General features: G+C 44.2%; 1 protein-coding gene across 4 annotated transcripts in view; it reads right to left on the bottom strand.

Annotated features, from left to right (window-relative positions):
• Positions 1 to 11893: 11893 nt before the first annotated feature.
• Positions 11894 to 26710, bottom strand: part of LOC117005078 (transportin-1-like) — a 189411-nt gene continuing 174594 nt past the window's right edge. For all 4 annotated transcript variants that reach the window (XM_033076326.1, XM_033076327.1, XM_033076328.2 and 1 more), the window contains exons 25-26: positions 21686 to 21828; positions 11894 to 13907 (exon numbers count right to left, since the gene is read on the bottom strand). In XM_033076326.1, the coding sequence (XP_032932217.1) occupies positions 21721 to 21828 (108 nt within the window). In that variant the 3' untranslated portion in view covers positions 11894 to 13907; positions 21686 to 21720. The remainder of the gene's footprint in view (positions 13908 to 21685; positions 21829 to 26710) is intronic.

The raw sequence follows: 26710 nt of genomic DNA, 5'->3' as shown, positions 1-26710 counted from the left end.
GGGAGCAGCGCGGGTTGGAAGGCGGGGGGGCGGCCCCAGGCACAGGGAGCAGTGCGGGCTGGAAGGCAGGGGGCGGCCCCAGGCGGCCCTAGGCACGGGGAGCAGAGTGGGCTGGAAGACAGGGGGCGGTCCCGGGCAGCCCCAGGCACGGGGAGCAGCGCGGGCTGGAAGGCAGGGGGTGGCCCTAGGCACGGGGAGCAGCGCGGGTTGGAAGACAGGGGGCGGCCCCGGGTAGCCCCAGGCATGGGGAGCAGCGCGGGCTGGAACGCGGGGGGCAGCCCTAGGCACGGGGAGCAGCGCGGGCTGAAAGGCGGGGGGCGGCCCCAGGCACAGGGAGCAGCGCGGGTTGGAAGGCGGGGGGCGGCCCCAGGCACAGGGAGCAGTGCGGGCTGGAAGGCAGGGGGCGGCCCCAGGCGGCCCTAGGCACGGGGAGCAGAGTGGGCTGGAAGACAGGGGGCGGTCCCGGGCAGCCCCAGGCACGGGGAGCAGCGCGGGCTGGAAGGCAGGGGGTGGCCCTAGGCACGGGGAGCAGCGCGGGCTGGAAGACAGGGGGCGGCCCCGGGTAGCCCCAGGCATGGGGAGCAGCGCGGGCTGGAACGCGGGGGGCAACCCTAGCCACGGGGAGCAGCGCGGGCTGGAAGGCGGGGGGCGGCCCCAGGCACAGGGAGCAGCGCGGGCTGGAAGGCGGGGGGCGGCCCCAGGCACAGGGAGTCGCGCGGGATGGAAGGCAGGGGGCGGCCCCAGGCGGCCCTAGGCACGGGGAGCAGCGCGGGCTGGAAGACAGGGGGCGGCCCCGGGCAGCCCCAGGCACAGGGAGCAGCGCGGGCTGGAAGGCAGGGGGCAGCCCCGGGCAGCCCCAGGCACAGGGAACAGTGCGGGTTGGAAGGCAGGGGGCGGCCCCAGGCTACCCTAGGCACAGGGAGCAGCGCGGGCTGGAAGGCGGGGGGCGGCCCCGGGCAGCCCCGGGCTGGAAGGCAGAGGGTGGCCCCGGGCAGCCCCAGGCAGCCCCAGGCACAGGGAACAGTGCGGGTTGGAAGGCAGGGGGCAGCCCTGGGTGCCCCAGGCACCAGGAGCAGCGCGGGCAGGGAGGCGATACTACTTTGTTACTTTGTTTTGCGCGGCGGCCTGAGCCGAGGGACCACAGCACGATAGGGACTGACGGGACCGCAGTGCTGGGGGCAGCGGCGCCACAGTTGATAGGGGCAGGCGCGGCCAGCGGGGTTGCGGTGCTGGAGGCAGCGGGGTCACAGCCCGATAGGGGTCGACGGGGCCGCAGTCCGCCGAGCTGAGCGAGGGATGGGAGGCAGGGCAGTTGGTGCCGGCGAGTCGAGCGAGGGATGGGCGGCAGGGCAGTGGCACTACCGAGCCGAGCAAGGGACGTGCGGCAGGGCTGCTCCGCGGAGCCACGAGGGGGAACAACATGGTGCCACAACGGAACCGCGAGGCGGAACGGCACGGCAGCGAAGCCGATCTGAGCGAGGGACAGGCGGCAGGGCGGCGACCCCGCCGAGCCGAAGCAAGGGTCGGGCGGCATGGCGGCGGTGCCGCCGAGCCGAGCGGGACACGGGCGGCACGGCAGGAGCACCAAGCCGAGCGAGGGACGGGCAGCATGGCGGCGGCGCAGAGCCCAGTGAGGGACAGACGGCATGGCAGGAGCGCCGAGCTGAGCGAGGGAACGGCACGGTAGCTTCGCGGAGCCATGAGGGGGAACAGCACCACGGCAGAACGGAGCCGCAAGGGGGAGGCGGTCCCGCGGCTGCGCCGAGCCGCGCCAGCCGGCACTGGGGGCGGGCGGGAGTGCCAGGGCCCACTGCACGGGGAGGGCGCCTGGGGCTACCTTTGAAAGCCTACACCGATCTGTGAAAAATGTTTCCAAATTGAGCCCCTGCCAGTAAACTCCACAATCGCGGGTTTCCGTTACTAATTCGTTACTTTGTTGCGCGCGGCACGGATCTTCGCGGCAAAAAAAAGTGCGTCTTATAGTCCGGTGTGCCTTATGGTCGTGAAATTACTGTACTTGCGTAAGGCACACAGAAATCTTGAGTTAAAATCTCTCTAAAATATTCAGTTACCACTAAGGAGTGACTATACTGAAGGCTAGAATGCATATGAGTTATTTGACACCCAGGAGAATAGATTCATGCTGTTTGAAGTGGATTCATAACCAAGCATTTTTTCATCGACATATCGTTGAGAAAATCTTTAATTGCAACAAATAGTGTTTAAGTCTTGTTAATTCCTTTAGGTTTAACAGACAGTGCTTAGTCCTGTATTAATATGTGCAAGTGGTTATCTTGGTCCTAAAGACTGGGGCCTGAACAATGCTGATAAGAAGGTATATCTTGGCCAGACCGCATTGTTGGGGTGCATTCAAAGAGAAGAAACATTTTTGTAGGCCTGTGACTGAAAAAGGATAATTTAAGGAATGGGATGTTCTCCAAATGACCAACAGAGACCCTCAAAAGACCCCCTACTTTAATGTAAATAAGCTCTGAGAAGTGATTTAAATATGCAAATGAATTTGCGAGAATGTTTAGCATATATGTATGATTTTCAGAAAATGTAATGAATATGCATTAGTTGCATAAATATAAACTAGTCTTAGCTGTGGTATGTGTGATAAGAGGAGATATCCCCTGCATGTCTGGTGCCAAAATAAAGTAATGCCGCTTTCTAACACTGAAATTAGAATATTAGAGAGTTTTATTCCCGACTCTCAGTTACAATATGATAAGATCTTTCAAGGCATTTGATGACTACTAGGCACTTTATTAACAAAATGCAGCTTACCCTCTCCAGTACCTACTCTTACAGTATTTTACAGTTTCAGTGATAGGGTCCTAAAAACGATACACTTCATCTAAAGTCAAAGAGTCTGAAGAAACTGCTTACTTCAAATCTTTATCTGCTTCAATGATAGTTCAGTTTTCCAAACTCTTCTTTTGCTTGATGTAGATTATTAGTCAATTTGGATCATATTGATTGCTGGAATACAGATCCATTGAATTGTTGTCTGCAGCCAATCTGTACCTGGACTGCTGCTTTTCAGTAAGAATATCTTTAGATATTCTTCATAAGACAGTCAGCACTACTGGTCTATTTCTGGGACCCCAAAGAGTTCCTTATTCTACCTTAAGAAGATAATTCATTGTTCAAGACAGCAGTAGTTTTTCATTATTGACTAAAAATAGAGGTCCAGATCTAAGTAATGATGTAAGGGGTTGCAGTTCACAGTCCTAGGCACATAAGTGGTTAAGTGCTTTATCAAAATTTTATTTATGATTCTGTCAGCACAGTTTTATCCAAGATTAAAAAAAAAACAATGTAAGAAGCTCATATAGCTCATATACTATGTTGGGGTTCCTCTAAAGGGAAATTCTATCAGTTCTGGTTTGAGAATCTCCCCAACCTCCCATATTAACACTGATGTCCTTTGTGCTGCAAGATATTAGGTAAGGCATATAGCAGAACATTAAAGTCATCCTGAAGAATCTGATGAATCCACAACTTATGTAAAATTTATGTTAAAAACTTCCATGAAAGTCAAATGGTTAGGAAAAATAGAATTCAAAAGTTTACAGAACTATACAAGTTCATCAGGCAAAATATATTAGGGTAAACTTAAGACAGCCAAATCAGTATTACACTGATATGTCAGCATGACTCATTCTACATTATGAAATTTCAACTATCTTTACAAAAGATACGTTCATGAATGAACAATATCATTCTTAATTGGTATAACAATCACTGGTAACTGACTATACCTTTAGTACACCACTTCCCATAGCTCCATGGTAACTTTAGGAGTTCCTTTCTTTCTAGGAACATTCTCCCAAAGTTTCGGTATATGCGAAGTTTGCTAAGTTGCCAGTGCCAAAACAGAAAAAACTTCTGAACTCCTTTCATAGTTAAAAACTTTTTTTAAAGTCTCAAGATTGTTAGATCTGGATCTCTCTCTTTTGATAATAGGAGTAAGCATGTGTATTTTAAACAATAACAACATGCTGTAGAACTACGTTTTAAAAAAAGTATATTATGTATCTGTTTCCTTGACATAAGTAAGCAGCCTGCATTATAATTATCTTAGCCTTATGGAAGACATGACTATAGTACTTTTTGCAGTCTGTGTTGCTATCTGTAAAGATATACATCAGGGCAACCAATCAGACAAAAGCTGCATGATCAGAGCTGAAGCTTAGGGATTGTTTTTCCAAATACCTTTTACATGGACAGATACTATGTTAAGAAGGAAGGAGAGTCAGATTCATTCCTACATTTCAGAGAGAAGTCCACATCTTCCACATTTTAAAAGGTATATAACAATCCTTTATCTACTGTTACGTCAAGATGTGCAGCAACTACTCCAGTGCTGCAACAATCTACCATCACACAGGTATCAAACCCATTCTCAGGTTTTCAACAAAAGCGTCCACAAAAATCAGAATGAAATGCAAAATCTTAGACTTGAACTTTAAGGAATCCTGCAGCATATATACAGTTACCTAGAAAACTCCTTTGATAAAGGATGAAGATCAGGGTCGCAGTTATATTCTTAAGTCACACTGGAATTACCCTCAAAAATTAATTTCTTCGGGAGCAAATTTCTCTTGAAATCCATATATGATCTCATATAATCAAAGAATATCCTGAGTTGGAAGGGACTCATCAAGATGATCAAGTCCAACTTCTGGCCCTGCACAGGACACCCCAAGATTCACACCATGTGCCTGAGAACATTGTCCAAACACTTCTTGAACTCTGGCAGGCTTGGTGCTGTGACCACTTTCCTGGGGAGCCCAATCACCCTCTGGGTGAAGAACCTTTTCCAAATATCCAACCTAAACCTCCTGTGGCATAACTTCATGCCATTCCCTTGGATCCTGTCACTGGTCACTAGAGAGATCAGTGCCTGCCCCACTTTCATAAGGAAGCTGCAGACTGCAATGTGGTCTACCCTCAGTCTCCTCCAGGCTGAACAAAGTGACCTCAGCTGCTCCTCATAAGGCTTGCCCTCTAGAACCTTTACCATCTTGTTGCCATCTTTTGGACTCTTTGGACTCTCTGTAATAGCTTTATATCTTTCTTATATTGTGGTGCCCAAAACTGCACACAGGACTAGAGGTGAGGCTGCACCAGTGCAGAGCAGAGCAGAACAATTTCCTCCCTTGCCCAGCTGGTGATGCTGTGCCTGATGCACCCCAGGACATGATTGGCCCTCCTGGCTGCCAGGGTGTTGCTGACTCACATCCAACTTTCCATCAACCAGGACCCCCAGGTCCCTTTCCACGGTGCTGCTCTCCAGCCTCTTGCTCTCCTGATTGTCTGTACGGTTGCCCCTTCCCAGGTGCAGAATGTGTCACTTTTCTTTGTTAAACTCCATATGGTTGGTGATTGCCCAGCCCTCTCATTTAATAAGTTCTACCAGCAACAAAGGGCTGCTCCTAAATTTTACCTTCCTGTATTCTGTATGCTGATCTTATCATCTGTCTCTAAAGTAGCACATACTGAAAAATCCTTAGTAAGGACAATCCTATTATGCACACTATTCCTTTTGAGACTGGGCTGGTTAAGAAAGTCCTAGATTACAGATTGCCTTACTTTAAGTGCTGCTGGATATAAAAAGAGTGATATGATATAAATATATATAATATAAAAAGAGAGAAAGAAACTTTTTACATAGGTAGTGAAAAGACAAGGGGGAATGGTTTTAAACTGAGAGATTTAGATTAGACATTAAGAAGTAATTAATTACTTGAAGGGTAGTGTCCCACTGGAACAGGTTGCCCAGAGAAGATGTGGATGCCCCATCCCTGGAAGGGTTCAAGGTCAGATTGGATGAGGCTTGGAGCAACCTGGGATAGTGGAGGGTGTCCCTGCCCATGGTGGGGGCGTTGGAACTAGATGATCTTTAAGGTCCCTTCTAACACAAGTAATTCTGATTCTATAACATTCTTTTCATTTAAGATACTAGTACTTTCTCTACTCATCTTGTTTGTATATAGAAGTAGTAATCAACCTCAGACTCAGGCCTGAGTCAATAGTCAGATGTTTTGTTCAAGTTCCCCCTTGACAACAGCATGCTCAAAAATGAGTACCCCATGACAGAATGGGAGTGGGGAGAGCTATTTGAATGAAGACAAAACCAAAACTACACCCTGCTTTCCCAGTCACTGGTTTACTCATGTCTTATAGCCAACAGGAACTGATCTCTTTTCTAATCACCTCGGTCTCTACACACCTACTGTGTTGTCAACAGCTATTCCATGGTCTTCTCTTTCTGGAGGCAGAAATCGAAGTCCTTATTTAAGCAGACTTTCAGCCAAATATGCAGTAATTAATTTCTACTATATATTTTATTATGAATTTACTTAGTAGTTATATCATGATAATGTATTTTATTGAATTTATTACAATACAGAAGGTCTCTGTGCTAGACATGCAGTTGTCTAGATTATGTTATTGACCAACTGTAAATATTGGAAGCAAACATAAAACAATCAAATTGACATGGGTAAATTTTGTACAGGAAGCTACTACTGTTAATTTCATCCTTTCATTTTAGAGACTTCTGTATCAGGAAATTAAGTAAGTTTAAGAACAAACCTTTAAACAGTTTGCATTATCACCCCATAAAAGCTAGATAAAATTAGACTAAGACCATTGCAAGATTTTGTTCAAGGTTTTGAATAATTTTCATTTTGCTTTAGCTTATTCCAATTTTTATTTAATTATTGACAAACACAAGTAATGAGAATGACACCACAAGGCCCCATTGAGACGTGAGAACAATATAACACCATACATCTACTAAAAAAGTAAACAGCAGAGGAGGATGGCACTATAAATTTACCAAACAAGGAGCTAATGCAGGAACAAAATATTGATAGCAGGAACAAACTGTTGATAAGACCAAACAAGTCTTTGGCTTGAACTTTTGTGCTAACTATAGTCAGATAACCAGCATAGCAAAATTCACATCTATAGAAGCCTCTTACTCACATAAGCTCCTTCCTCATAGAGCATGTGTGATAAAATAAATGGGTACTGTGTCTTAAAGTGAAAATGAAAACGTAGTAAGCAAATGAATGTAATTTTAGATTGTTGCATATACTGGAGGTTATGATCTTTCAATGTTTGATGTTTATAGAAGGGGGGTAACTCGCATACTGAAGGTATGCCAGATTTGTGGATTCATCACCTAGCACCCATCTCTGTGCAGACATGAATTAAACAAATACCTTGACTGTGTGTGGATTGTCTTCTTGCACACTGGGTAGAATCTATATTTGAGACAGCATCCTCATTTGGTCAGATTTAGCTAGCTAGCCTCAGCTGTTTCAAACAAAAATATAGGCAATGTAACATTTCTCAGTAGTAGAGCAGCTACCAGTATCACCCTATGAACATTAATTTCAGTTCAGGTAAACCTCCTATGTCTACATTTATTGGCCCCCAAGCATCATAAAAACATCTAAATTGAACTGACCTTAACTTATCCAAAGATCATTTTCATTCACAAAAAATTAAAATCCTCCTTATTCAAGAGACTACAGAACTTACATGTGTGGACCAGAAGAGTGCCCTACTGAGTAAGACAAAACACAAGCTGAACATGACATTTTCATCTTTCATTAAAGATTGGAATGCAACATATATTTTTTAACAACTTTATTAACATAGTCAAGCAGTGATTGGCATCCACATCTATTATGTCACATCATACAAATGTAGATACAAAATTACTACAGTACAATATATATTCTCTGCATGATTCAAAATATTTGGTGGCCCCAAAAACTCTAAAATTCAGCAGTTTATCAAAAATTAAAACAATATTCTATTTAAAATGAAGTTCTGTTAGTAAATAGGCAGACTTCAAGAAATATCACTCAATTTAGTACAGTTTGAAAGGTTGCAGGAGGATATGTTTGAAGGATACATTCCAACATTGTGGCAGACAAAAACATCAGTTTTAAAGCTTTCAAGAAAAACTCATACAACCTAAGTTGTCAGCAGAAAGATCAGTCATCTTTAATTTTAAATTATTTTCTATACTGCATCAAAATGAAAATTTTAGAAGTGCTCAGTATTAGTAAGTGAGCCATACATAACTACCTCTTTCTTCCCATGAAAAAATAAAGTATTACACTGAAGATTTCAACAGCCAAAGAAACCTGCTTATACCCATCTTTTTTTTCTTATTGCTTTCCCACAAAGATCACCTAGGTCTTCTCAGTTTTGTTGTTCACCCAAAGTAAGGAATTAGATACCTTAGGTGAAAGTAGCACAATAGAACCAGCTTATAGAAAAGTGATATACTAAAAGCACTGAATTCTTTGAGATGCGGACCTGACTTACTTAAAAAGTATAGTGTAACACCAGACAGGGATCCACCTTTAAACTACCCTCACAAATACATTTAAGTAAGTATCCTTATTATTTTAGGAGTATACTCTACAAGGCAAGCAACAAGAGTACTCACCTCAGAGTTTTCCATTTAAACTAATTATCCAAAACTGGCTTGCTCCAACCATTATGTGGAAAGAGTAAGCATCAGTGTCAGACAAAAAAAGTAGACTGATGGTGCAAGTCATTCTAGTGAATGCATAGGTGAGTGAAATACACAGCTACTGATCAAGCTTTACATACTCAAGATGAAGTTCCTGGAAATACGTAATATATCACAAATATGTGTGCAAACCACATCAGCATCTACCTGAAGTAACTGCAGGATGTTTTGCAATTTACAACAGTCATTTCACTGTAGAGCTTAACCTTTATCTAAGAATATAAGTTACTCTTTAGACCCTATGTAGAAGCTTTATGCATTTATGTTCATGAAAGAGAGAGCATCAAAGCAATAAGTGTTAATTTGCAACTTCTTTCCTTGACAAAATCTGAAAGAAAAGATTTCTAACACAATGTTACATTTAAAGCATTTTTCAAGAAATATTTAAGTTTGAATATGGATGCATTCTCCTCAAGGGAAGAATATTTTTGCACTTTTATCTGTAATGCATTCAATATGAATAAAATAGGTGAAGCACAAGTCATTATTGTCCAACAGTAGAAGGTTTAGAGTAAGTTTAAGACAGAGGAGCTCCGTAATAAGAAATACATAAACTGATATAATTAAGACACATTTTTATAAGCATGTGTTCTGAACAAAATGAGTATTCACCTGAGATAAAGCTAGTATTTGAATATTTCTAAGTAGCAATGAGTTTCACTTGAGTAAAACTACTTGAGGCTTTAAAATATGCATTTTAATATACAATATATGCAGTATAGGTAATCAAAACTGATGCTTACATAAAAGTCCTAAAAAAACCCCCACCAACTCCACAATGTATCATTAATTCTAGTTACAAAACCTATGCTGCTTCATAACTTTAAAAAACTGTAATTATTATAAATTTTAAAATCATTCTTCCAAAACTGATCTTTTGAGTACAAGTTTTAAGGAGCAATAAGCAAAAGCATAAGAATTAGCTCATTACAATTTAAATATAAACATATTCACCAATTTAGAAAAAAATCAAGTTTTGGAAAAAATTATAAAATTGATTATATTTTCTTGCCCTGCTTAGAATAACGAACTATTCTAATCTGTTTTTCCTAAATGAATTGTTTCCTGAATGAATAAAGAAAAAAAAAATTAGTATTGAACATATAATTTCACAGCAATTTAGAACTGCCAAAGAGATGCATTTTATAAGGATTTTAAATACCCTTTCTGTTATCAACTTAGGTTGATCAGCAGCTTTTCTTCACTCTGAATCCTTCAAAAAGGTAAACTTAAAACAGGAAAAAGATGTATATAAAAACAGTAAACACTGACCTCCTGAGGCGCCTACAACAAAACTACTCAAGTAGAAAATTAACACCATTACTTAGCAGCAGCTATTTTTGTAGCTTAGCAGACTAACAGCACTTTATTCAGTGTGTAAGGAGCAAATGAAGCACTACTTTTAGCATGGCAAGAGACAGAAACACTGGAATGTAACAAACTCACAATTCTACCAATATAAACATTCAGTCAACATTCAAGTACTGTCAAGCCTACACTACAAGAATTGAAATGCTTTTTATTTATCCTATGATGCAATAATTGAATTATAACAGCTAATGCTTATTCGGAACTTTTCTTGTCTCAGATTAGACCCTAAATGGCTTCTGCACATCTCTGCACTATATTATGCATTAGGAATATAGTTTATTTGCTTTAAAATATACCACAAGGGAATTTACAGTAATTTCACGATTATAAGCCACACCTGATTATAAGCCGCAGTTCCAGGTGTCGGCAACTTTTCATTCTTTGTTCATATATAAACCACACCTGATTATAAGCGACACCTTCAGGTGTTGGCAACTGTCTTGGGTTACAATACAGAGTGTGATAAAAGGTATCTATTCTATCACCATCTGTTGAGGGTGGGGGCAGTGATCCTTATCTCAACGGCAGATATTCTGCTAATGGGCCATCCATTGAAACCAGAGAGGACATTGTTCTTTATCTTTTCACAACCCTCCTTCCTCCAGTGAGTCATTTTCTGCTAATGGCCCATTGAGTCCCATTGTGTGACTGATAAAATTACTTCATCCCATTGGAAGTTGCTCCAGCCAGGGGGAAGAGCCCAACATTTCTTACCAAGATAAAAACAGAGGTATTTGGACACTAAGGTAGCCCCTTTCTCCACTGGACTCCAGAGGAAAACCGGATTTCTCCACATCACCACTGGACCTCCAGAGGGAAACTACACCTTCTACAGGACCACTGCTTCAACTGAATCACATCTGTCACTACAAAAGGACTACAGCCACCATTTAATGGGACTGCTACCAACACCCTGCCTGACAGGGTGTCAGGTTGTACTCTGACTTTGTCAGGGTTTGGAGTTTGTTTCTTTGTAGTGCTGTATTTCTATTTTAATTTCCCTAGTAAAGAACTGTTATTCCTAATTCCCATATTTTTGCCTGAGAGCCCCTTGATTTCAAAATTATAATAATTTGGAGGGAGGGGGTTTACATTCTCCATTTCAAAGAGAAGCTCCTGCCTTTCTCAGCAGACACCTGTCCTCCAAACTAAAACAGCAACTTTTCCTTCTTTGTCCATATATAAGCTGCACCTGATTATAAGCCACACTTCCGGGTTCGGACCAAAATTTTAGTCAAAATGGTACGGCTTATAATCGTGAAATTACTGTACTGATACAACAGACTATTTTGTCAGTACTGTTTATTTCTGCCTTAATTATTTTCTTTGCTGTTATACCAGATCAGTTCATATCTGTACGACTATCTACTAAAATACTATGTACAAAAGTGGTATCCTAAGGAAATGTGAGGTGAAGTGGGTTTATTTGGTTAAAGGGGCTTTCTGAAATTTAAACAGTTTAGTTAAAGCCAGATTCTAGCTGTAATGCTACAGTATTATTTAGGTAGGTTTTCTATTCTACAATTTGTTTTAATGTCATTTCTCTGAAACGCTTCCCTAATGTTCAAATGCACTCAAAACTATAGCCAATTTGTGTCTAAAATAATATCCTACTGGTTATTTTTCTTCTTCCAAAATTGATTTCAAAGTGTTTTTAGTGACTAAAACTGTTATGAATTTTCTTCAGTGCTATTAGTTAAGAAAAAATTTTGTATTTGCTACCAAATTTGAAAGGAAGTTATCACATGCAAATTTGATCAATTTGAATAAATACTATGTACTAGTATTAGTGAATGTAATTCATACAGTACATGTTCAAACTATTCTTCAGGCATAATCCATTCATATTTGCAAAGCCACAAAAAGCAAAAAAGGATGGGGTGGATAGCGGGACACATTTAAAATGTGCATGTAAACACCCCCCCCCCCCCCCATCTTAAAACAGCATAACAGCACTTATAAGTCCACAGTTGTACAGCTCAAACTTCAGTGCAATGGCTAAATCATTTAACACTCAAAGAACAGAACCATGCAAAGAGCAGCAAGTTCTTAACAAAAACCGCAAAACTGCAAACAAACAAAACACCCTGCCCCCAGACAAAAAAAACCCACAAAACACCAAAAAAATTCAAAACCCAAACTGTTATCCAATATCCAATTTTGCAATGCAAAGGTGAGAAGACAAATCTATAAAAAGGCTGTTATGGCTTAGTTTTGTTTTGCAGGTTAATTATGCAGCACTTGAAAAATGGAAAGGTGCGGTTTCACCTCTGAGCAGCACAGTTAAGTCTCTCCATTTTCCTTTAACATCATGGGATACTCTTTAGAGACTTGTCATTTTCAGATAAACACAAGATCAAGTTTGCCAGTTAGGATTTCACATTCACAGTACATAAGAAAATACACATTGAAAGAAAAGTGAAGGATTACAGTAACAAAGATTTATTCACAGGAATACATGTAAGTAGAGAAAAAAGAAAAAAAATCAACAGAAAAGCTAAACAAATGAAATGAAAAGGATCCAAACTAACTTTCACTCTTTAGCTTTAAACTTGCACCCTTGTGCATTTAATTATATCACAAAGGGTCACCAACACGTGCCAATGCATTATAGATACCCTGCATTGCATCCACTAACTTAAACAGCTCTAAGATCATGCTGTGAACAAAAATTAAGCATAAAAGGTAATACATTGAGTGAGAATAAACACAAATATAGCAAATGTCATCAACTTCTACAATTGTCTTTATGTGTGAATTAACATTTATGCAGCCTTTAACGGGTCTTACCATGTAACTCATTTTTAGAGATTCTGCTAAAAATCACTAGCATATAACCATGCAGAAAGCACATCACACTGACAGCACAGAGGCAAATATTTTGCACAGTTATATCAGCTTTCCACATTGTGCAGGTTACACACAATACGCTATGAATCTTAATCTTAACAGATCCTAAAAAGGTATTTCAAGGCCTAATTGATAACTACAGTATTTTATAACTAAAAAAGAATTTTAACTGCAGGGCTATATTGAATTGGTAAACGGCAACATAAGACTGGTGCCACATAGGTAAACGTATACTAATTTCACTCTATGTGATACAAGCATGCTACTTTCCCACTAATTTTAATTACCTCTGATCACTATGAGCCAGAATGCATGCCTGAACCTTAAACTGCATGTTAAGAATAATGCCTTACTCTAGAAATTAAAGCTAATTAATTACAATAACCAAATGATGCTACTTTAATTTTTTTAAATGCAAAAATTAAGATGTGAATCTTTTCTTTGATTTGTCCATCCCCTTACCCCATAAAATGAAAGGAGTGAGTCATTTGCAGCTTGCAGGTTACTTCATTTTTTCCAGCTTAACCTCTATTAATTTTCGACAGGGTTTCTATATTGTACACTGCAAGTGCCTGCTCCTAATACTGACACAAGCTGCATTTTAACTGTACTAATTTAATTTGAGTTATTCATTATCACTCAAATTATCTAGAAGTCCCATTAAGCAGGATGAAATAATGTAGAAAATCCTTAAAAAACCCATTAAATAAAAAAGAAAGCCTTTTACTGTCTGTGACTGCCATTTGTAGGTTTCCTTTATTGTGCGTAAAATAGTTTTCCTCTTTATGTATCCCTATGGTTCAATTATATGTTTTCTTATTTTGGTACAATTTCCCACAATAATCCAGAATGTGCTGTTTTGTTAATAGACTTTTTTTCTTCTTCACATTCACTGCAGAGTTGTAATAGGAGACTATTTCCACCGACAAAGGCTCCAGATGTTAAAACATTTCCCAACATCGACTTAATACAGTGACAGCAACACCTCCCTCCCACCCCTCCCAGTAGGGTTGGGACTGTACTGTATTCCCTACTGGTTTACCCTTCCCCCCAGTAAAGGGTAACATTTTCCCTGGATGCAGAGTCTCCCTCATAGTCTCCCAGACTGAAGGACCTGTAAAAGGAAAAGATAGAAGTATAGTTAAATCTTATCTTAAACCTTAACTGACAGATCAGTGCATAAACAGTTTTTGCCTTTTTGAAATGGTGGGTTCCAACCTTTAATGTAAAAACAAATTTAAGCCTAGATTTTCCCTTTTAAGAAAAGATCCCATTTGTACCAAATAAATTCATGAAGTAACACCATATACTTTAAAGCTAGACTGACACTTCCACTATTGTGGCTTATATTTAAGATAAAAGCAGTCCTATATATTCTAACAAGTTTGTGCCTTTTTAGTACAAGATTGAGGTAGTTTGAGAAAGAATATTAAACATACCTTCTACTAACCTAACAATTTCACTTTTAGGTGGATTAAGCAAGATATTTTGCACTGAGGAGACACTATGGCTGAGACTAATTTCCAATTTTACCACTTTGGAATCCTCTCCATTAGGATGAAAAACCCACTTATTTCAGAACTAAAATTCCCTAACTTATAAATATGTAAATGCTTGAAAATGGTTTATTTTTTAATCCACTGTTCAGAAAAAAATGCAATTCAATTTCTTATGTCACTGACAAATCTTAGGCTGACTTTTAAATAGTTGTCCATTCAACAATAAAATAGAATTGTATGATTCACTCACATAATTTCAGCACAAAAATTCTAGAACAAATATCAAATTTATATAAATACTGAATAAATAAACTTAATTTGCCCTCTTTTTCTGGGTAGTATAATAATCTCTTAACAGTATCACACTACATGTGGAAAGCTTGATTTATACATTGTGAACAAACAGCATGCAGAGTAAGGTGGTATAAGAATAAAAGTATTCTAGAATGCACAATCACTGTTCTTTTCTTAAGTTGAATCGTTCTCCAGACAGAACTATAACAATTGTGAATTGATGCATAAAGTGGGTCATGGAAATATTAAACACATTGTGGAGAGTTAGGGATATGCATGCGGAAGATATCGGGCTGTACGGTCAGTCAGGACACCCCCCTGCAGTCAGACCTTTGCCCCGTACCTGGCCGCACCTAGTCGGACGTGAGCAGAAGGAAGTGACACTGACTGCCCAAGCTATAAAAACCCTTGTGACCCCTCAATAAACGCCATTTGCTGTCCACCACGTTGGTGTCAGGAGCATTTGGACCGAGTGGCCCTGGGCTTGGGTCACCATGCTGGGCTTGAACCAGGTCGCCACGCCTTGAGAAGGCAACATCTGGTGCCGAAACCCGGGAGAAATTACACCTGGGATTCGGGGATCGCCTGGACGAGACACCGGTGGCCGCACAGCTGGTCTAGTGCGGCAGGGGGGACGCCTCCGGACTAGCGAGGAGCATGGATGCTATCGCGAAGGTCGTGAGTCAAATTCATACGCAGTACGGTATTCAGTGTCAGCTTAAAGATTTTATTCTCGCAGTGCCGAGACTGATAAAGACAGGGGCTATAGAAAGCCCGGTAGAAATTCTCCATCCGGAGATATGGGATAAATGCACCAAGGCCCTGGCTGAGGAAACCATGTCCTCAGGTTCAGGGAAAGCCCTGAAATCGTGGGGCAGGGTTATCCAGGCTCTGCAAAAAACTCGGCAGGAGCAGGAGACCTGGAAAGCCGCGCGGACTTGTTTATTAGCCACGCCGCAGTTGGGGGTCGGGGTCGTGATGCAAACAGTGGAGGACTTTGACCCGGTTGGGCGCGCGGACACGAGGACTCCGGGACCCCCTCCATTACCCCCGGGGCAGGACTCACCACCATCAGAGGGGGGGGGAGCGGGCGCGGACGTTTTGACAGGGGTTCGCGGAGGAGGCGCGGACTGCGGCCATAGTATCGGAGCCCGAAACGACCGCGGAATTAAAGGAAAAACCGCCGCCATATGCGTTCGAAAATGGCGCCGGAGTGCGTGATAGGGGGCTGACCAATCACGCGGGGGGAGGAGATGCAGAAGGCTCGCTGAACAGCACAAGCGTGGGCGAGCGGGGAGGAGGGGTGGCCCCCGAGAAGGAGCCTACGACCAATCAAAGTGCTCATTTTAAATCAGGTCCTTATAGGGCAAGAACCTCCCCCAGCAGGAGGCAGAGGGAGCCCAGGGGGAGGGAATGGCCCGACCCTCGCAAGAAGGGGCGGGGTCAGAACCCGAGAAAACGACTGAGCGGTCCGGAAACATCCAACCAGTCGACTTCCGGCTCGGACTCTGACTCAAGTTTGGACGGGCTCGAAAGGTGGTTGGAGGACGATTCCGACACTGACTCGGGCTTTAACAAAAAGGGAGCGGCGGTATATAAGATCACTAGTTGCAACGCTCCTGCGTGGGTTAAGGGGATATCAGAGAAAGATCGAACCTCGCTTACAGACTGGCGGAAAATAAAAATAGCTTGTGCGGAGTGGACTCCGTCTGCCAAGCTGGTGTTCCCGGTCCGTGTGGGGGAGGCGGACGGAAATCAAAGAACCTACTCGCCGGTAAACCCGAAAGACGTGCAGGCAATTGTTAAAGCAGTTGCGGACAGGGGGATTAATTCTGTCATGGTTTCCACACTCATTGATAGCGTTTTTGGAGGCGATGACATACTTCCCTTTGATATCAAACAGACGTGCAGGCTGATTTTCGATGGGGTGGGGATGATCGTTTTTAAACAGGAATGGGAGGACAATTGTGTAAAACAGCTAACCTTAGTAACGGGGGCAGACCATCCACTGCATGGCTCCAGCATACAGAGGCTAATGGGCACAGACCCCACTATGACAACCCCCCAGGCGCAGGCAGAGGGCTTGCGGGCCCATGAGGTTATGACAACAACCCGTGCTGCCCGAGAAACCATCCGTGCTGCTTCTAAAGTAATAGCTAGACCATCGCCATGGTCCACTATAAAACAAAGTGAGAGTGAGAGCTTCACTCAGTTCGTGGACCGCCTTCAGGCAGCACTAGATTCCTCAGCATTACCCTCAGAGGCGAAGGGTCCTGTGCTAGCAGACTGCCTACGCCAGCAATGCAATTCAGCCACCAAGGACATTTTAAGATCACTGCCACCTGGGTCCAATGTTGCTGCCATGATCAGACATGTCGCAAAGGAAGAACACCTAGCTCCCATCCAAGCAGCAGTTCGCACTGCTATAACCAGCGTGATGGCATGCTTCAAGTGTGGCCAGGCAGGCCACGTGGCAGTAAACTGCCCCCAGATGGGACACCCCCCGGAGAGGCATTACCCTGAGTCAGGTTGCGGACCAAGGCAAATGCTTTGGCAATGCAACCTTGGCAAAGCAGATGGGCGACGTCTGCCTGGAGTTCGTCAAACTTAAAGGGGGAAAGTTCCGGTGGGTGATCCCAGCTGCATCGGGAATGTGGGTCTGTCAACAATCCGGGGTAAGCCCATGTGTACTCCTTGATAAATTCAATCATTCTGCCGACTTTTGTGTCCAAGTTTTAATTGTCCCCAGAGTTCTGTATCGTCAGGAAGAAGAGGTGTACCGCTTGTTCGAGGAACCCGACCGGTTCCACAAGCGAGAAGTGATAACGGGCATCACCATCGCAATGCTCCTCAGTTTAGGAGCTACCGGTGCTGCCACAGGCATCTCGGTCCTTGCAACACAACATCAAGGACTGGCCCAACTGCAGATGACTGTCAACGAGGACTTGCAGAGGATCGAGAAATCCATTTCTTCCCTAGAAAAATCCCTTTCCTCACTCTCAAGGGTCGTCCTCCAAAACAGGTGAGGACTGGACCTTTTGTTTATGCAGCAAGGAGGCCTGTGTGCCGCCTTGAAAGAGGAATGTTGCTTTTATGTGGACCACACCGGAGTCGTTAAGAGACTCCATGGTCGAGCTGAGATACCGACTAAACCTGAGAAAAATGGACAGAGAAGCTCAACGAGGCTGGTTTGAGTCAGGGTTCAACTGGTCCCCATGGCTCACCACCCTAATTTCTACCCTAATAGGCCCACTCACCATAATCTTACTAACACTAACCTTCGGGCCTTGCATATTAAACAAATTGGTGCTATTCGTTAAAAAGCGTTTAGAAGCGGTTAACATTATGTTTGTCGAACGCCGACAACTACTTTGAGGCGTTCCTGTTACTAACACACTTACAATTTTATATACTAATTTTACTAACCCATGAAATTTTGTAACGTCTACATTTTATAATTTTATACGATTTTTACTAATCATGAGGGAGGGGGGAAATGTGGAGAGTTAGGGATATGCGTGCGGAAGATATCGGGCTGTACGGTCAGTCAGGACACCCCCCCCTGCAGTCAGACCTTTGCCCCGTACCTGGCCGCACCTAGCCGGACGTGAGCAGAAGGAAGTGACACTGACTGCCCAAGCTATAAAAACCCTTGTGACCCCTCAATAAACGCCATTTGCTGTCCACCACATTGGTGTCAGGAGCATTTGGACCGAGTGGCCCTGGGCTTGGGCCACCGTGCTGGGCCTGAACCAGGTCGCCACGCCTTGAGAAGGCAACAACACATCAGCATGCACAAAACACCAGTCTACAGTCAGGAAAGTTGCAGATTACATACAACACCAGGCCTGCTGACACCTGACAGGATGCATTTTTCTCAGAGGGGAAAAAAGGTTTTTGCACTGGAGTTAGTGGGGTTCATTGATAGAGTTTTAACTAGACTGAAATGGGGAAAGGGACAAAACCCGGCTTGCCAGAGATAATCAGTGGGATGGTACACCCAAATCTGAGGGACTGAGTGCCAGTGAGATTCTTCAATCTACCACACAAGGTATCAGCTACAATGAACCACACTTGCAATGTTTCTGTACCAATGCACACAGCATGAGGAACAAGCAAGAGGAGCTCAAAACCTTGGCCCAGTCCCTGAGGTATGGTATAATTTTGTCCTAGTTTTGGTCAGGACAGGGGTAATTTTTTACAGTAGCCAGCAGGGGGGCATGGCCAGACCCTAATGTTATTTCATACCCTCTCACCTCACTTGTGAAGGCCTCACTTGTGAGGGGAGTAGGGACTCGCTCTGTCCAGTGGCACTCTCTCCTTTCCATAAAATCCATGTCTCTCCAATTTGGAGACAAGGATGTCATACAGGACAGTGTCAAATGCTTTGCATAAGTCCATGTAGATTATGTCATTTGTTCTGCCCCATTCAGCAATGCTGTAGCTTTACTCTGGGAGTTAATAGAAAACACCTCAAGGAAAACAGTCATGACTCACAGCCAGCAGGGTTTCATGAGGGAAAAGTCCTGCTTGTCAAACTTAATTTCCTCTTACAACAAGATAATCCACCTAGTTGACCAAGAGAGGTCTGTTCAGGATTTCTGCAAAGCTTTCAATATTCTCTCACAGTATCTTTCTGGACAAAATGTCCAGTACACAGCTGGATAAACACATCATGCAATGGGTGAGCAACTGGCTCATGGGTTGGGCACAAAGAGTTATAGTAAATAGGATTACATCAGGTTGACGACCAGTGAATAGTGGGGTTCCACAGGGCTTCATCTTAGACTCATTTCTCTTCAACATCTTGATAAATGATTTGGATGCAGGACTTGAAGGGAAGATCGCTGATAACACTAAACTGGGAGGGCCTATTGAATCCCTCAAGGGAAGAGAGGTTCTGCAGAGAGACCTTGACAAATGAGAGGGTTGAACAATCACCAACCATATGGAGTTTAACAAAGAAAAGTGACACATTTTCACCTGGGAAGGGGCAACCGTACAGACAATCAGGAGAGCAAGAGGCTGGAGAGCAGCACCGTGGAAAGGGACCTGGGGGTCCTGGTTGATGGAAAGTTGGATGTGAGTCAGCAACACCCTGGCAGTCAGGAGGGCCAATCATGTCCTGGGGTGCATCAGGCACAGCATCACCAGCTGGGCAAGGGAGGAAATTGTTCTGCTCTGCTCTGCACTGGTGCAGCCTCACCTCTAGTCCTGTGTGCGGTTTTGGGCACCACAATATAAGAAAGAAATAAGCCTATTAGAGAACATCCAAAGAAGATAGTGAAGGGTCTCAAGGGCAAGACTTATGAGGAGTGGTTGAGGTCACTTGGTCTGTTCAACCTGGAGAAGAGGAGTCTGAGAGAGAGTCCAAAAGATGGCAACAAGATGGTAAAAGTTCTAGAGGGCGAGTCTTATGAGGAGTAGCTGAGGTCACTTTGTTCAGCCTAGAGGAGACTGAGGGTAGACCTCATTGCAGTCTGCAGCTTCCTTATGAAGGTGGGGCAGGTACTGATCTCTTCTCTCTAGTGACCAGTGACAGGATCCAAGGGAATGGCATGAAGTTATGCCACAGGAGGTTTAGGTTGGATATTTGGAAAAGGTTCTTCACCCAGAGGGTGATTGGGCTCCCCAGGAAAGTGGTCACAGCACCAAGCCTGCCAGAGTTCAAGAAGTGTTTGGACAATGTTCTCAGGCACATGGTATGACTCTTGGGGTGTCCCGTGCGGGGCCAGGAGTTGGACTTGATCATCTTGATGAGTCCCTTCCAACTCAGGATATTCTATTGTTCTATGATTAACATAACATTCTTTATTCAATGTCAAGGTAATATAGTATGTGGTTATGAATGTATTTAACTTCTCATTGCTAAAGTGTCTTAACAAACTTGCTTTCCAACCCTAGGGGAATATCCCTGCCTTAGACCACATCAGTCATCTACTAATTCATAAGTCATAAGGGAACCTGTTACTTTAGTATGATGGCTTGAGGATTATAATAATCATTTTCCTTATTAAACATAAACAGGCACTTTGTTACACCTACATTTCCTACGTTATCTTGATACACTACTGTGTGTATAGAAAGGCAACTACTCCAACATATCTGAAAAATTTTAGTGTAGTGAATTACCGTAATTTCCCAAATTTAAGCCGCACCCTCTTGACTAAAATTTTGGTCCTAACCCGGAAGTGCGGTCAATATAGGAACAAAGTTCAGAAATTTGCCAACTTGGAAGTGTGAGCTGCGAGAGCCGCAGAGCCCCGGCAGCCCCGGAGCCCGTCCAACCCTGTCATCCCTCGCACCACCCGCCGCGTCCCCACCCGGTCCATGCCCAGGGCCATGTGGTTCTGCAGGCATGCCAAGGCCCTGTTGCCCTGCCTGCTGCGGTTCCACCAGGCCCTCAGCCCCCAGCGCGGCACTGCATTCACCCTACGCCCATGGTGCGACCGTGGACACCGGCAGGCTCGGGCTCCGCGCTCCTGTCCGCTGCCTTGCAGTGCCCGGGGTAGGGCACGGGCCTGGTCGGCAAGAAGAAGGGCCTGCCCCGGCGCCGGGACCACCCCGGTACCAAGGCGGGCCGGCACAGCACTCGGGGGGGCTCCGCCACTTGCCAGGAAACTTTCCCGCCTGCGGCCCCCGCCGCCTCTGACAGTCCGGGGCAGCAGGTGCCCAACCCGCCTGGCCCCGCTGCCCTCGCCCCCCTGGGCTGCGCTCTCACCTCACCTGGGCGAGAGTGGAGCCGGCAGGTTTAATAAAAGTGAGTGATTTTTCTCTGTATTTTTCCTAGTTTTTGGGCTGCGTTTAAAGGCTACTCTGATCCGTGAAAAATGTTTGCAAATTGAGCACCTGCCAGTAAAACCTGCGATTGCGCGATTGTTACTAATTCATTACTTTGTTGCATGCGGATCCTTGCTGCAAACGAAAGTGCGGCTTATAATCTGGTGCACCTTATATATGGTCAAAGAACGAAAAGTTGCCGACACCCGGAAGTGCGGCTTATAATCGTGAAATTACTGTATTTAAGTTTCATATAATGTAAACAGGGAGGAAGACTTGTTATACAACTCTGTTTAGAAAGGAAGATTTGTGTGCTTACCTCTAATTATGGGACTGCAGCCACAGTGCATAAGGTTAAACTCCATAGTAAGCTGCAAGGCGCTCTTTTAAGGGAAGAGGAAACTGGTCAGAAAAACGCCTCCAATTCTCATCCCCAACTTGATTTTTAAATCCATGAAGAATCTACAAATGAGAGGGGGGAGGGAAATCAAGATAATCAGTAAACAGTAGATTCACGATCATTATTTAGTAGCAGCATATGCAGTAAGCCATAAACTGCTGGATTCTGCATCTGTCCATTTGAATTTCTCAGTTTAATGTTTAAATGTTACTAAGAGAAAAAGGAAGTCCAGGGAACTTCCTAGCCTGGTTCGGCCTTTGGACTACTATTCATTGCTTGTCCTCCATGCGAGTGGCAATGAAGTCACAAAGTGTAGTTCAAGGGTGATCAAGAGATTTTAAGCCCTTGGGATGGTTGGTGAGGGAAGCAGGAGCACAGGTTATATTTTCCTCTGTTTTTCTAGGTGCAGAAAGTGACATTGAAAAACACAGATGGACCCAGTCTACTAATGCATGGCTCCGTGACTGGTGTTGCTGCCAAAATTTTGGTTTCTTTGATAATGGGATGGCCTACGTGGAACTGGGCTTGCTGGATTCGGATGAGATTAATCTTTCTCAAAGGAGGAAGAGGGTCTTGGGTCAAGAGCTAGCGAGGCTTATTGACAGGGCTTTAAACTAGATATGATGGGGGAGGGGGACATCATCAGGCTTAAGTGATAAGGTGTGGGATGGCGTGCCATCTCACTCATAACAGATAGATGCCAGAGACAGCAAGAGATACCCAGAGCCTGAAGAAGGATCAAAGGTCACCAGGAGAGAACCTGAAGGGGAGCACAAAGGAATTCCAGCCACTCCAGACAGAAAGTCAGCTTCAACCAGGGCCCAACATAAATGTCTCTATGCCAATGCACGCAGCATGGGGAACAAACAGATGGAGAAAGACTGTAATCTTATTGGCATCACAGAGACGTAGTGGGATAATTCCTATGACTGGAGTGCTGGAATGGAAGGATGCAGGCTCTTTAGGAAGGGGAGATGAGGAGAGTGTGTTGCCCTCTATACCAATGACCATCTAGAGTGCATGGAACTCTGCCTGGGGATAGATGAGGAGTTGACTGAGAGCTTCTGAGTCAGGATTTAAGGGAGGGCAAGGACAGGTGACATTATAGTGGGGGTCTGCTACAGGTCACTCAACCAGGAAGACTGAGTTGATGGGATTTCTCCAGACAGATAGGAGTGGCCTCACATTCACAAGCCCTGGTCCTCATGGGGGACTTCAACCACCCTGACATCTGTTGGAGGACCAACGCAGCAGGGCACAGGCAATCCATAAAGTTCCTGGAATTTTCTGATGAAAACTTCCTTCTCCAAGTGAAAGAGGAGTCCATGAGGAGAGGTGCTATGCTGGACCTTGTTCTCACCAACAAGCAGGGGCTGGTGGGGAATGTGAAGCTCAAGAACAACCTTGGCTGCAATGACCATGGAATGGTGGAGTTCAAGACCCTTGAGGCAGCAAGGAGGGTACACAACAAGCTCACTGCCCTGGATTTCAGGAGAACTGACTTTGGCCTCTCCAGGGATCTGCTTGGTAGAGTGCTGTGGGATAGAGCCCTGGAGGGAAGAGGGGCCCAAGAGAACTGGATCATATTCAATGATTGTCTCCTCCAGACTCAAGAGCAATGCATTCCAACAAAGAGGAAATCAGGGAAGAACACCTGTGTGGATGAACAAGGAGCCCTGGACAAACACAAACAGGTAGCTTACAGAGAGTGGAAGCAGGGAAAGGTAGCCTGGGAGGAATACAGAGAGATTGTCCAAACAGTCAGGGATCAGGTTAGGACAGCTAAAGCCCTGATAGAATTAAACCTGGCCAAGGACATCAAGGGTAACAAAAAAAACTTCTTTAGGTTAATCAGAGATAAAGGAAAAACTGGGGAAAATGTGGGTCCTCTCCGGGAGGATATGGGAGACCTGGTTACCCAGGACATGGAGAAGGCTGAGGTACTCAATGACTTTTTGCCTCAGTCTTCACCAACAAGTGTTCCAGATACACTGTTTAAGTTGCAGAAGATGAAAGCAGGGATTGAAACCAGGTTTGAAACCATTTAGTGTACCTGAAGGTGCACAAGTCCATGGGACCTGAGGAGATACATCCACTGGTCCTGAGGGAACTGGCCAAGGAAGTGGCTAAGCCACCATCCCATTATATTTAAGAAGTCATGGCAGTCCAGTGAAGTTTCCCCTGACTGGAAAAGGGGACACACAAACCCCATTTTTAAAATGGGAAATAAGGAAGTCCCAGGGAACTACAGGCCAGTCAGTCTCACCTTGGTGCCAGGCGGAGTCATGGAGCAGATCCTCCTGGAAACTATGCTAAGGCACATGAAAAATAAGGTGGTGAATGCTGACAGCCACCATGGTTTCACCAAAGGCAAAACAAGCCTGAAAAATTTGGTGGTCTTATATGATGAGGTTACAGTAGTGGTGGATGAGGGAAGAGCAACTGACATAATCTACCTGGACTTGTGCATAGTATTTGACACTCTCCCGCATCACATCTTGGACTCTAAACTGAAGAGACATGGATTTGATGGATGGACCACTCTGGATAAGGAATTGACTGGATGGTCACACTCAAAGTGTGGTCAACAGTTCAATGTCCAAGTGGAGACCAGTGACAAGTGGTGTCCTCAGGGGTCAGTGTTGGGACCAACACTGTTTAACATCTGTGTCAGTGACGTGGTCAATGGGATTGAGTGTACCCTCAGCACGTTTGCCAATGACACTGAGCTGTGTGGTGGGGTAGACACATTCGAGAGAATGGATGGCATCCAGAGGGACCTGGATAGGCTTGAAAGGTGGGTCTGTGTGAACCTCATGAAATTTAACAAGTCCAAGTCCCATTGCCCGTGGGAATCACATGAGGTTTAATAAGAACAAGGGTTGGTGCTGCATCTGGGTCAGGTCAACCCATGATATCAACACAGGTTGGGGGATGAACACATTGAGAGGATCCCTGCCAAGAAGGACTTCGGGTGCTGTTGGATGAATGGCTGGACATGAGCTGGCAATGTGTGCTTGCAGCACAGAAAGTCAATTGTATTGTGGTTACATCAAGAGGTATGACCAGCAGGTCAAGGGAAGGGATTCTGCCCCTCTGCTCTGGTGAGACCCCACCTGGAGTATTGCATCCAACTCTGGGGTCCCCAGCACAGGAAGGACATGGACCTGTTGGAGCGAGTCCAGAGGAGACCATCAAGATGATTAGAGGGACGGCGCACCTCTGCTACAAAGACGTGCTGAGAGAGCTGGGGTTGTTCAGCCTGGAAAAGAGAAGGCTTTGGGGTGACCTAATTGCAGCCTTCTAGTACCTGAAGAAAGATGGAGAGGGACTTTACACAAGTTGTGTTTGTGGACAAAAAGCTTGACATGACTCAGCAATATGCACTTGCAGCCCAGATACCAACTGTATCCTGGGCTGCATCCAAAGCAGCGCGGTCAGCAGGTGGAGAGAGGGGATTCTTCCCTTCTGCTCCACTCTCCTGAGACCCCACCTGAGTATTGCATGCAACTCTGGGGTCCTCAACACAAGAAAGATGTTTACGTGTTGGAGTGAGTCCAGAGGAGGTCACTAATCTGATCAGAAGGCTGGAGCCCCTCTTCTATGAAGACAGGTTGAGAGTTGGGGTTGTTCAGCCTGGAGAAGTGAAGGTCCCAAGGAGACCTTAGAGCACCTTCCAGTACCTAAAGGGGGCTTAGAGATGGACTTTTCACGAGGCTATGGAGTGATAGGACAAGGGGGAATGACTTCAAATTGAAAGAGGGCAGGTTTAGATTAGACACTGTGAAGGTGGTGAGACACTGGAACAGGTTGCCCACAAAGGTTGAGGACTCCCTATCCCTAGAGGTGATCAAGGCCAGGTTGGATGGTGCATTGAGCAATTTGGTTTAGTGAAAGGTGTTTCTGGCTATGGTGGTGGGTTGGAACTAGATGATGTTAAAGGTCCCTTTCAACCCAAACCTTTTTGTGATTCTATGATTCTAATGTCTTTCTTAAAGGAAAAAAACCCAACATTTCAGTTAAGGGTGACATATACAATATAGCTACTCACACAGATTAGCATAAAATATATAAATACATATTCTATATAAATATAAATATACATATGTATGTAGTTTTAATGACCATGGTGACAACCTAGAGTTGGGCTAAACATTTAGTCAATTGACACAGTTTATATGTTAAGATTACTGAGTTCACATTTATTTTTTTAAACCTGTAATATGTTCTGGGAGGAAAGCTGAGCCACAACCACCGTCAGCATTTGACAGAATGAATGCCTGTCAATTTCTTGCAAAAAACAAAAGTATCCTGTGAGAGCTGTGTTTTTTCCATGGAACCTGTAGAAAACTGTTACTAAAAAGGAAGCTATTCAAATCTTTTGTGTTTTGAAAGAACAGGGATCCACAGCCTAAGAGTGGGGAAAAAAAAATCAAATCTAAAAGTTTCAGTCTGAAGCCTCCAATGTAATAAATTAACTGAAAGCTACAAAAATCGAATGACATTGTCAAAAAAGTCTTAGTATTTTAGATCCTCTTAATAGAAAATAATGCAGAGTCTCTGAAGTTTTGGTTTGTTTATTTTTTAAACTCAAGGGCACTCAATTGTGGAACAGTCTGTCATGAAAACATCCTCACAAAAAAGGTAATGTCAAAGCTCATGATACTGAGTTCACCCTCAACACAACTTTCTCAAGCAGAGCTGTTCTTAAACAGCATGTAGCAACAATATTACAGTGTCACAAGTCAATTTACGGCTTTTCTCCCTGAAAGAGACCTTCCACAGACAGATTAACCTCTCTTTCCTAACCCAAAGAGTCTGATTTGCCAGCTGCCAAGAAACTACCAAAAAAATCTAAGAAGGTTGAGGTACAACAAAAGGAGCACTTTTAAAAAAATATCTTAAAGGACAATTTTAGCAATTGGGTTTCAGTTAGAGTATTCA

This window comes from Catharus ustulatus, chromosome W (genome assembly GCF_009819885.2).
Source record: "Catharus ustulatus isolate bCatUst1 chromosome W, bCatUst1.pri.v2, whole genome shotgun sequence".
Classification (NCBI taxonomy): domain Eukaryota; kingdom Metazoa; phylum Chordata; class Aves; order Passeriformes; family Turdidae; genus Catharus; species Catharus ustulatus.
This window is presented reverse-complemented; position numbering and strand designations above follow the sequence as displayed.